Source organism: Harpia harpyja, chromosome 4 (assembly GCF_026419915.1).
Source record: "Harpia harpyja isolate bHarHar1 chromosome 4, bHarHar1 primary haplotype, whole genome shotgun sequence".
Classification (NCBI taxonomy): domain Eukaryota; kingdom Metazoa; phylum Chordata; class Aves; order Accipitriformes; family Accipitridae; genus Harpia; species Harpia harpyja.
The window spans coordinates 78,087,605-78,100,541 of NC_068943.1; the positions used below are offsets into that span (position 1 = coordinate 78,087,605).

A 12,937-nucleotide genomic window follows, 5' to 3' on the forward strand; every position below is an offset into this window, starting at 1 on the left:
AGCAAGGGTCTGTGTGGAAGTACCTGTCAACAGCAAGGTAAGCTCTCCAGCAGCAGGAGGGCACACGGGAAAGTGGATCCCTTTGCAGTTTGTGACAGTGTGAACTTGAAATAGGTGATAAAAAAAGAAAAAAAAAAATCGTTTTTTTTGTAAAAAAAGAATGAACTTACATTGGGAAAACACACCATAAGCAGTAAACTGCAATTACAGGGAAAAACAGGCACTACCTTTTTAAAGGACTCCGTTACGTTTTGAATCCCTTTCTCCTGTGGTTTACTTGTGGTATAAACATACATATACACACACACACTTCCCATCCCTCACTTCCACTCCCAATAATAGCAAAAATAAACATGAAAAATAATATTAAAAAACTCTGTATTCAGTAATATTCACACCAAAGTATATGTATAGATATATCCATTAAAATTATGAACATTTCTAAATATATTTTATGTATCATACATATATTTATATGTATAATTACATATCCACAGAAGTAGTCTTGCTGTGCTAAAGCCAGCAGTAAAAGCAAAACCAGGTTTCACAATAGGACACCCATATATGCATAATGTACTGGCTGTTTGGTTTGTGAATTTATTTACAACTGAACTATATCATAATAAATGCTTACTGTTCTATTGTACAAACGTAATAGTAAAGGTTTAGGTTTGTTTTTTAAATACAAAGACTGCAAATGAATACATGAAAAAAATTACACACCATGTACAGTATTTATAATTTATAAATGCAAAGTTAAGACCTCTTTAAATTATTGCACTTGCATATTTTTTTACAAAGATAGTTTATATGTATCATATATATATATATATGTGTGTGTAAATATATATATATATAAAACAAATTTTTCAGCTCACTAAATGTAGTAAAGTTGAATGTTGTTACCTTGAAGTTCGTTCTTCTTCACATAACAGCCCAACCTGAATTTTGAATATATATGAATCTACTCTACAAATCAGTTTGATCTACCCTAGAAAGCAGTCTGTTATTTTAGGTTTTTTGACAGAGTATACACCCGTATTACAATCGAGCACAGTTTTTGGTCAGAAAGCAAAACAAGAGTTATGATGTGCCTTTGCTAAATTGGGATATATAAGCTAAAGTTTGAACATGAACTTCCTTGTAGTAGTGTGCAGAAAGCCTTTTCTGTGTTTAGAATGAACAAATTAATTGTTCCACTTCCCAGAACTGTTCCTATATCACAGTGTTTGAGGCAAATGCATTATTTCAAGAGGGTCATAATTGTTTTGAGCATCTAACAATCTCTATTTTTTAACAATAATAGCGCTATTTGCTATCCCTACAATTTTAACTTTTAACTTAAATTTTAATTTTAATTTAGAATGCTCTAAAGGCAGTCACAGCAAACTGATCATACTGTTCTAATTTTAAACACATGAAAGAAGTCTGTGCCACATGAAAAGATGAATACCACACCGCACGACCCCTCCAATGTAAATACGTTTTATCATATACTCCAACTACAAAATCCCATTGCATTTCTCTAATGGTCAGTTATAAAAAAAAATAATACTGCTGTGAGTTAAACCATTACAGCAGAATGTTGCACTCGCATACAAAATTCATAGATTAATTATAACAATGGAGTTTCTGTCAGTGCTGTAATAAAATATGCAGCATCTCAGATGAGTATCATGCTATGTCAACTATTTTTCTCACTTAGTGCATACCTTTCAGGCACCATTTCGTAACACATTAGAAATGCTCAGGTATGGCTTCAAACAGTCCTTTTACCATTACCAGGCTTAGAGGGGAAAAGCAATTGGATTAACAAAAATAATGCAGTTCTAGGAGTATAAAGTCTAACACTTCCAGGAAAGAAGAGATGTTAGGTTTTTTATACATTCTTATTGATCTTGGGCAAGATCAGTTTTAGCAGGATAAAAATGCAAGCAAGAACGGCTTTTGGCAGTTTAGCTTAACGAGCCAGATGTCTTACAGATCTAGATGTCTTACTCTATTTGTGAGTTCAAGTCCAGAGTTTTGAACAATTAAATCTCAACATACTTGAGCCATGAAATTCAAATGTGGCTTCGAAGTTTTAGGTTTTGGTGGGTTTGACTTTGGAAGTGCGGGTGTAAGTTTGTTTCTACAAAAAATTTACGCATCTGAATCTGTACTCTGTAAATGCTAAGACAGACTAAATTTGCTTAGAAAATACAGCCCCTTGCGGCTATTTTTGTTGGTCTAGGTGCTAACAAAGAGTAACATTTTGTCACGACCTTTCTCCTTTTACACACCAGGAAAACAAACCAAACCACAACAACTGGAGCCAACGTTTTTAATTCTAATGGACGTGATACTATGGCAAACGTATTTTATGTGGTTTGGATAGTGCTATATCAGAAACAATACCTGATTGACTTGATACATTAATAGTACAATTTACTGCCAATCTGACAAATTTGCTAGGGAAACATGTTCTGTATCAGTACTTATAAACTTCAAAACATAAAATATTGTGTGATACTCCCAAATATTTTGAATGGTAAGCAACAGAACTGGTGAAGTTATCTTTACTGTCAATGAGTAAAAGGTGAATTAAAAGCTTTCCATACACACAGACACAGTGTGATAAGGAATATTTTTGCAATGCTTGTAAGATCAGCATTCAAAGCAGCAGAATACCAGCAATTATACTTAACTCATGAAGGAAAAACACTCCATCCAGTTGTTGGGGTATCTGAATTTCAGGGAGTATTTTTGTAGTCACCATAGATATTTTTGATAATTTCCATGTAAATTAGGAACCATGGATTGTGTCTCAAGTACTTAGCGGATGAAAGGTTGCATCTGCGTGATTTAGTTAGAACTGCTAAGGAGTAAAGCAGAGAACACAGCATAAGATACTATTCATTCTACTTTGGTGTCATTGTTTCCTGTCATTTTCTTTTGTTCCAAAATAGTTTGCTGTGGTTAACAATGAATTTCTGCACTTAGAATTGGTAAAGCAAACTGAAAAAAATTATGCGGCTGCTGCTGGGTAACCTGTATCATACAAATAACATAACTTCATATTGAATTCTCAACCTCTGGGATATCTATGTACTGCAAAGGCTTAGGTGCATTTATACATTATGCGATTACGTATCACACACTGTACACATGTACAGATACTGGTATGTGCTCGACCATAACAGAAGGCAGAACTCAAGAGTCCGAGTCATTTACATGAAACCCCTAAGATGGCATGCTTATTAGAGCAATACAGCTCAACAGACATTGAAAAAGAGAACCTGTGTTCTGTCTTTAAGTCCCTACTATTATTTGTTGCCGTTACACAAATGGCTGTGTTATCATGGAACCACTACAAGAGCGTATTATCTGTGAAAAAGCATATAATGCAACATAGGCTGTATGTGAAAGGTACGCAAAGACTGTGTTTTCACCTACTGCGTGGATCAATATGAAGATTTTTTCCTCATTATTTTTAAGAGAAAGATGAAGGCAAATTAAGTGTTGTTGAAACATACTCTGTACAATTGCACTAAATTTAAAAGAGTGGCATTAAATGTAAGGTCTTAAAGTCTGTGCATAAGTTTGTAAGGCTGAAGCCTAAGTCAGCACAGAACTGTAAACGCACTATTTTAGAGTACTTTTCTTCAGTCAGCTATTCTTTCACTAAGACAGGCGGTTCTAAGCCTGGAAATTTTGCTGAACTAGGGGGAAAAAAAAGCAGACACATGGAGAAGTTTCCTAATTTCACTCATCTTGGGATGGGGGAAAAGAGCAGTAGAAGACATGCAGTGTTACTGTGCAACACAAAAGCTAGTCAATACAAAACCATTTTTGATTTATTGTGATGGTACCACAATCCCTCTTATCAGACCTGATTTTTCTGACAAGGCTTTTGCTCCCAGCAGATAGCATACTTCAGGTATGTCTCTAATACTTTTTAAAATACAACTCAGCAGGTAGAAATAAAAATGATGACTTTACTTAATTGTGACCTAGGCAAGGAAATCTTTGCTGTCACCTTTAAATTTTAATCTGACACTTCTGTCACTATGGATACAAAAACTCCAACCTGAAACTCTCTTTCATATTGGAGATAAGTATCCAGTACTTCCAGTTTTTTGAGGGAGGAGTTGTCTAGGTTTATAAATCATTCTGAAGAACAAAGCACCGTCACTAGTTCTTTCAATGTTTGCCTTGCCTTGTGAGTGACAGACAATTTGCGTCATGATGCTTAATGAAGTACTTTAAAACTTTAACCTGCATGTTTGTTTTCCTTTAGTTTGCAGCAAGAGAATTCACTGTAACCTAAGCATGAATTATAGTCTCCAAGGATTCTGCTGGAGTTCAAACTGATTACAAGTAGATCACACATAAACATTCACAATAGCAATGGGTATATTGTTCTATTTATAGCCAAGAACTCCCAAGTGACACTGGTGTTAAAGCCAGCCACAGTACGGTATAATAAAAGTACCATTGAAACCCTTACTAGAAACATACAATTTAGAAGTACCCCCTAAGATTTTCCCCCACCCGCCCCGTCAGTTTTAAATTAAGGCCTCAGCAATGTAGCCCATGAGATAAGTCTTTTATATTCACAAGTCGTAAGTTCTCTTTTCATAGCTGACTCCAAAACATCTGGGTTGTCGCTTTCCCTCTGTTCACGTCGTGTCACTGGTGTAGGTCAGGAGGTTGGCTGCCAGAGTCATTTAGCTGAGGTAACTCCGTGGGTGTTACCTTCCTAGGCAGATTGGCTTCTTAGTTAGCATTTTGTAGCTTTTCTTTTTCCTTCCCCCCTCCCCCCAAATAAAAATGAAACAAAACAAAAAACAACTCCCAAAACAAGAAGGGATGCTTTTCAGGTTAAAGCAATCTGTTGCTGCTGTTCAGTCATCGATCTTCACAGGAAGTGAATCTGAGGTCCCAGGAGCAAGGGACTGCGAGGGAATCCATATAGAGGCTTCCTCACCTCTTGTTACTTTCTCCCATTGGTTGAGATTGTCCCTGGAGGTACAAAAAAGTCAGAGGTAAAGCACTGTTCATAAGTTTACTAGGACTTCTTCCTAACAATACTGTCTGCTCTACTATACTTTGAGATGTAGCTTTATGCTGCATGCAAGTACCTGTATGTAATCAAGCTTTTATCATCTTTACATTGTTTCATCCTTCACCTTCAGTTATCCCATTTTGTAATTCTGTGTGGCTCGTATACATGTTGACTGTATATAAGCCCACAGCATACCTTCCCCAGAACAAGCCCTGGAGCTAGAGGCTAGTACCTGCCTCCATTACAAATTTCTAGCCCTCATGGCTGCAGAGAAAACCCAGCTGTGACCCAAGAGAGACATGTCTGCAGAGACTCTGAAACAGCAATCTGGAGACAAGTGGCCTTCCTCCCTTCGGACTTCAGGGATTTTACCACAGCATACTTTGGCCCTTTTCAAAACCACCACCGAGATCAGGACTCTTGCCAGGAAACTTGCTTCACTGGAAACCACAGAAGCGCATTAAGCTTTCTGAAACTCCCACACGTGGGCTGCCCGATAGTGTATAAAACGTCACATGCCAACATCATAGTATCACCTTTCAATTACTAATGTGGTGATCATACTGTCAATCTACTAAATTTAAAGAGTACCCCTTCCTCGAGACAGAAATTTTTTTTAGCATCTCACGGCCTGGCTAACCCCCAAGTCCAAATTTTGGTTCACAAGCCGTAACACGATGAAAAATTAAGGCGGTAATGTTCTACAGATCTGAAGCTCAGACCCATACAGACCCATAATCTTACTCGCTGTACACTAGTACCACTCCGGTGACTTGGAAGTCTACATTGATGATATCCAACAGTGGACCATACTTGCAACCTATGGCTAAATCTAGCATTCAGTTTTCAAATACAGAAAGAGTGAGCTCAACTGTTTCAATTCCATACCATCAGATACCTAGTTACTAAAACAACAGTTCTTAGAAGTCTTCAGTAAACAAACAGGATGGTGAAAGTACTAAGGTCCTACATGCTGTGTGTCATATTATCTTATTACATCGGCATTTATGTGGCAGAGCTCTTCTGATTTTTATGTCACAGCTTTGCCAAAACAGTTGATAAAACAGCAAATAATGAGCTGGAAAGACAGAGAACAGGTAAGAAAAGAAAATGTTGCATTTTCTGGGGATGAGGAAAGGCAGGATCTGATGGAGTCTACCGAAGAAAGCTGGTGCCCTTTAGGGGAACACCTCCAGCATTTTCTGCAGCAGATGGAAACCTGTTCTACCAGTGCTCCAGGCCAACTGGAAGTCATGAAGCCAGCACAAATATGGCGCTGAATCTCAGCTTATACAATCGGGCACTAAGGATCAGAACAACTGAACCGTCACTATTTCTAGGTCCCTCTCCTGAAACTGGGAAAGTAATGAAGAGAATTGCAGCCAAAATATTTTAAAATTATATCAATTTCAGCAAGAATTAAGAGACCTGAAAGCACATGGAAAATTGTTTAAAATTATTGGGTCTGGAATAAAGGAAAAAAATTTATCACTTCACCTCATCCTCAAAATAAATATACTATCATAGATTTGCCACTTTGGTAGGCCTACTGAGTACATGGGCTACAAAACACACATGGGACTTATTCTGAACACTGTAACACAGGTGGCTGGTAGTTTTGATCTGCACAGAATGACAAGAGAGTATTTAAAAATGTGGAATAAATTACTGGACAAGAAAATCTTCTAGATCCTTAGCTGCTACCTTACCTCAGGGAAATCAGTGACTGATACTTTTTTTTTTTTAAAAAAGATGTAGATAATACAATTCATTTTCCTTTGTGCTCCCAATGAAGCCCTGGCTCCTAAGTGTCTGGAGTAAATGCCCAGAGGCTCTCAAAACAAAAACCTTTATGCTGACATCCTGCCTTGGCTGCTTCTGCTGCTATTATTTGCAGCTGGTGTCTGTGTTCTAAACAACTCAAGGACGCAGCAGCTTAAACACTGAGTTTCAAGAACGAGCACTGCTGGTAAACGGGTGATATCGAAATAGGTTCAGCCAGCAGCTGAGGCAATACCAAACAGGGATGAGGCTGTATTCCTCTCATCACACTCAATAACAGTCACCCGTCAAAAATAAAGGGGAAAAAAAAAGTGTAGTGCAATGTCAGCTATTTGAAACACTCTGGAGTAACCTAAACCCTGCAATAACATACATTTTAGTATGTTTAGTACACATAACATTTTAATAATTGGGGAGTTGAAGTTAGATCTGTGTTCTTGATCTCCTACTCTGCATCTCCAAGTCTGAACTCTCAACACTTCCTCCTCAAACAGACAGCAGAGGGTAATTTCAAGGCTAAGCTAAAACTATTAAACTGCTCCTCAGAAAACTTTATGCCAGGGTGTGGATTTTCAGGAAGCTCTTTAGTCTTACAGAGAGCTTAAACCCCATCCACACATCTGTGCCCCAGTTCTGCATCAGTGCAATCTAAACTAAGGAATGCACAAGAGCAAGGTGGGGAGCTGTGTCTGTACAGAGCTGTGCCCAGTCTGGAGACTGTGTCAGTGTAGCTTTCAGAAGTATCAGTATTACAACTATAATTGGAATTCCAAACAACAAACTTAATCTCTAGAATAGAAAAGGTTCATGTAATCTCTGCCAGGAGTGTGATTGCTTTTACTTCAGACATCACACCTTCCGCAGAGAAACCCACTCCTGAAAAGATGTTCATGCTTGATCTTCAGAATCATGGAGAACCTTTCATATGTATGTGGGTGCTTGATACTCTACAATTCACCTTTAAATCTCTGCAGCTGAGTACCAAAAGGTAGACCATCAAGCATTACAAGCCACTTTTGCAAATAAGCCTCATTTGGATATCCATGTGGCTGGAAATCAAAAGACACGGGTCTTCCCAGAACCCTGTTCCTGAAAAAGATGCTGTGCGGTCTTAAGCATTCAACCTAGCCTCCCTAAGCCTCAGTTCCCATTAAGTGGAATAACAATGCTAACTTCCTACCACAGGTACTGGCAGGCTTATGCAAATGGTTCTACAGTAAATACAAACCCATTTTTAAGACCTCCCATTTGATTGTGCTAGTAACAGAACTTTCCCAACATCCAGCGCTGAGGTTACTTTATTAATCATACAGACTCTGCAAGACATTTTCATGTTAAAAGCATATAGATACTGCTTTGGGGAATAAGAGTACACCCAGATGTTGACACGTAATACAAAAGAAATAAAAATTTTCACATATATAAAGCAGTTTGACAATATTTGTTAGCTTGAGTACAAACAAGTAACTGGAAACACTCATGATAAGCATTACTGCCTTTCTAATGGTGGGTATTATAGTTGATGCTGTTTAGTCCATGTAAACAGTATAAAACTCTTCCTGTCTGCAAACATGGTTCTGCAAAGCACAATCTGTGTTCCAGTTACATGGATCAAATAACCGACCATTTAGCTTGCAGCCATCAATACAGCTGAAGCAACATGCCTTCAAGCAGGGATTACAAAGAGAAAGAAGTTAGAAAACTTCCAAGATCTCAGACTACCTCTCAGTAAAGCAGTTGGATGATTCATGACCTTGTTAAGACTGAAAGGATTACAAGCAGTTCTGTAGTTTACTTTGTGTTCTCTGATTTCACACTGAAAGCAACTCTTCTTTATTTGTCAGGGTACACATTATTCAGTTATCTATAATCAAACTATCAACACATATATATTAGGTCAACACGGCTCAGGGAGTACACATTCCTACCCCATGCTGTAACTTCGAATTCCAAAACAGAATTTGGACTTTCATACCATTATGGTAGTAATACACTCCATGGCATTTTGAAACTAGAGAAGAGTTTAATGGTATATTGTAACTGATGGAACCACTAAAATCCACACTTATGAATACTTCCAGATTAGTCAATTTAGGATAACAAATTACTGCCTGCTATTTACCAGACATTGTTACTTTCATAGCTTCTAAGGACAAAAGACACTACTATAAGGATCACCTAGCCTGACTGCCTGGAAAAGACAGGCCTTGGCAATTGCATCACAGTAACTGTGCCTCAGACCTGTATCCCTTCTACCTCTCTCTTTTAAAAAGTATACCTAGCCTTGGTTTAAGATCTTCAACTGGCATTATTCCAAATGCTAAAAAAGAGACATCCACCATATTCCTTGTTTGAACCTTTGGGCTTCAAGTAGTCTTTACCCGCTAAATTAATGAGCTTTGTCTAATCAGAAAACATACTATGGAGACAGTTACAGATTTTGATAAAGCATTCTCTTGGGTAAACTAAATACATTATGTCAGATTTTTTAGTCTCTCACTACTAAGATGTCAAAACATTCTTTAAGCTCTTTCCTAATCTTCTCTTATTTGCTAGTGTCTTTATCTACTTTTCTTAAAGCACAGACACTAAACAGGATTCCAGCTGTAGCCCCATTAATGTAATAACTACAGAGGTATAGACTCTAATCCTACTTAATATTCCCTCCATATCCATCTAAGGGTTGCACAGCCATGCCCAGCGGCAGGACCTTAGAGGAAGCTGACTATTAATGATGGGTCCTAGATACTCACTGTTTTTTGTTAAGATAGTCCTCTGTCCCACTGGTGCAGACCTACATATTCTTCTCCTAGCTACACAAAATAGCGTTTGGGTACGAATGACATCATTATTTTGCAAACCACTACGTTAAATTTCACTGCATTTTGTATATAGCGGGCACCCTTCTGTCACTTCACACAAAGCATTTAGTCCACAAGATCAGGAAAATGACAGAGTAGGTAGGTCTGCCATACAGGACAAAGAAAAAGTTCAATGCAAGCTAGAATTTAAGGACCACAAGAGAAAAAAACGCAAAAGATTATGAGAGAGGTGCTAGTAAAAGCATAGAAAAACATGCTTCTCTTCCGTGGATGTAACTAAAGATTGCTGGCATTTTATGAACCAACTGTTTTTCTTTAGAGAGAACACTGATTAACCTGAAACTGGAACATTTTCATGAAGCATATACTGGTTTCAACAGAAGTTTTGTTAGGAAAGATTGCTAAGGTCCAGGATATAATTATTGGACAGAACTACCTACAAAGAGATCCACCATCATTCCAGGGTAGAAGCAGCCAATTGGTTAAGGACCCTTGCCTCTCCTCCAGAAGATCCCAAGCTACATTCCAACTGATTGACAGGACAAAGTTACATTTGCCTCTCCCACATTCCAGCGGTACTACCCTTATGCTCCTAATGACTGAATATTCCAGGGCTCTTTCTTTTCCTGCTTTTTAATAAAAATGTTGTGACATGAAATAAAACCACATTTTCTTAATGAAACAGAATTCTAGCCAATCTCAGTTGTGAGAACTGTGTTGAAGTAAAAAGGACACAGAGGGAAATTGCACTGAACCAGCATAGATAGGAATACATAAGCACTGAACCTGTTTCTAAATGTTTTTGGCATCAAACACATTTTAATCAGCTGTGTCTGTAGATCTGCATTGGATAGTCCCAGCCAGTAGTTATTGCCTCTGGGTTTCCGCATAGATTAATGTGAGATGTGTATCCCTGTTTATCTGCATGCAAATTCTAAAATTAAAAGTCTGTATTTCCAGACAAACTTGCAAAGCGTGTTTGCTTTTTCTTTAACCAAGCTACACGCTATGCAAAAACTTGCACATTTACTCACCTGCATGCTCGGAGTAGCGGCCCAGTTGGAGGAAAGATCTGTGCAAGCGTGGTGTAACATGGGATGGCTACAGCGTTGTAGAACCCAATCTATGAAAAACAACAATGAAAAAAAAAGTTAAATGTTGCCAAACTACAACACTGAAAGTTAACAGCCAACTAGCTCAAAGCTGTTGACTACTTACTTTATTACTACCTACGTAAGTACTTCATACTTCTGCATCTCCTCTTAATATGCAAATACTTTAAAATGAAGCACTAGTAGGGAAGTCTCTGGCAATTACAATTTGCTTACATGCCTCTCTTTTATGACTGCTATGGCTGCTTCAGATAGGATTTTCTACAGGACCTTTTATTATGCAATTGATTCAATTGATTTGCTCAGGATCTGTCTGGCTTCTTGGTGTCAGTAGTGGCAGGAAGTAGGTGCAGATGACTGAACCATTTCTGCAAACATTATTCTTGTGATGAAATTCTTTTTTTAAAACAGGAAAGTGGTGCAGGATTGCCAAAATACAGTCAGATTCTGGATTATTCTGATGTCCTCCAGGGTATGTATTGCATAGCTCAATTTACTTGAGATGCTAGGGGCTTTGTGTCCTGGTTTCAGCTGGGATAGAGTTAACTGTCTTCCTAGTAGCTGGTACAGTGCTGTGTTTTGAGTTCAGTATGTGAAGAATGTTGATAACACACTGATGTTTTCAGTTGTTGCTCAGTAGTGTTTAGACTAATGTCAAGGATTTTTCAGCTTCTCATGCCCAGCCAGTGAGAAAGCTGGAGGGGCACAAGAAGTTGGCACAGGACACAGCCAGGGCACCTGACCCAAACTGGCCAACGGTGTATTCCATACCATGTGACATCCCATCCAGTTTAGGAACGGGGAAGTGGGGGCAGGGATTCGCCGCTCGGGGACTGGCGGGGTGTCGGTCGGCGGGTGGTGAGCAATTGCACTGCGCATCATTTGTACATTCCAATCCTTTCATTATTTCTGTTGTCATGTTATTAGTGTTATCATTATCATTATTAGTTTCTTCTTTTTCTGTTCTATTAAACCGTTCTTATCTCAACCCACGGGTTTTGCTTCTTTTCCTGATTTTCTCCCCCATCCCACTGGGTGGGGGGGAGTGAGTGAGCGGCTGCGTGGTGTTTAGTTGCTGGCTGGGGTTAAACCATGACACTTTGCACCTTTGGAAAGTTTCTAAAAAGTGTGCGCTGTGATCAATAACTGGTTTGCAATTTCTTTTCATGTATGCGGTTGAGTGATCTATTTTTACCATTATCATATAAACCTATTTAGAGAACGTCAAATGAGCACCTTTTTAATGATATCTGATTCATACAGGCTTAGGGGCCTATGACAGCTACCATGTCACAGCTGAATTGTCATGACACAAGGGAATTTTTAGAAAATGCTTCTTATATATTAGCAAGGATGACAGGTTAAATTCAGATCCATTGTAACACCACTCATTTCTCCCAGACTCTCATGATAGTTACAGTAGTGCACTATGATCCCTTTCTTTGGGCAGAGTTTTTAAATGCCTTTTAGTGAAATACCACGTATTGTACTGTGACCAAAGCATTTGATAATGAGTCTCTTTTTAACAGGCTAAACATTGGCCCTTATTCAGAAAATGAAGGGCAACTCTTGTCCTCACCTCCATCAATACAGAGATTCCTCCCATACTGCTATGTAACCAAGACTATTCTGTACTTTAAAAAAAATAAGATACATTTTCTGACCTGAGAACCCTACAGTCTGAGCTGAAGTAATCATGATGTAACGAATAGAAGGAAACTGCAGCTGGTGAGAAGGCAAGACTGCACACAGCTGTGATGTCAGCTCATCAACAAAAAGTTTGCTATTTTACATAGTGCGTTGTTTTCTTCCTATGTGTTTTTTCTTGTGGCTTTTTTTTTTTCTTGTTTGTTTGTGTTTTATCTTGTGGCTTTTTTTTTTCTTGTTTGTTTGTTTTGAAGGGGGACTATTTTATTTCACTAGAAAATAGCAGATTACTCCATAGCTATCAAAAATTAAAATGGGACCCTAGGTACAGTCATACTGTAGACCACCTGGCTCAATGAGAAGTGTGTTGCCATTGCAAAACATAAAAGATTTCAACCGAACTAAGTTCATCTGCAATATATTCCAAACAACCTTATCTTTGGAACCCCAGTATTTAGAATAAAATGTGTCCTTTAAGGTCCTGACAGCTTTTAAGTTAAAATGCACTTCAATCAAGGAGGAAAAAC

General features: G+C 38.2%; 1 protein-coding gene across 1 annotated transcript in view; it reads right to left on the reverse strand.

Annotated features, from left to right (window-relative positions):
• Window positions 1-361: 361 nt before the first annotated feature.
• PDE10A (phosphodiesterase 10A) overlaps window positions 362-12,937 on the reverse strand; it is a 196,638-nt gene continuing 184,062 nt past the window's right edge. Inside the window, exons 21-22 of the mRNA XM_052784873.1 lie at window positions 10,686-10,774; window positions 362-5,004 (exon numbers count right to left, since the gene is read on the reverse strand). Coding sequence (XP_052640833.1) covers window positions 4,887-5,004; window positions 10,686-10,774 — 207 coding nt within the window. The 3' untranslated portion in view covers window positions 362-4,886. The remainder of the gene's footprint in view (window positions 5,005-10,685; window positions 10,775-12,937) is intronic.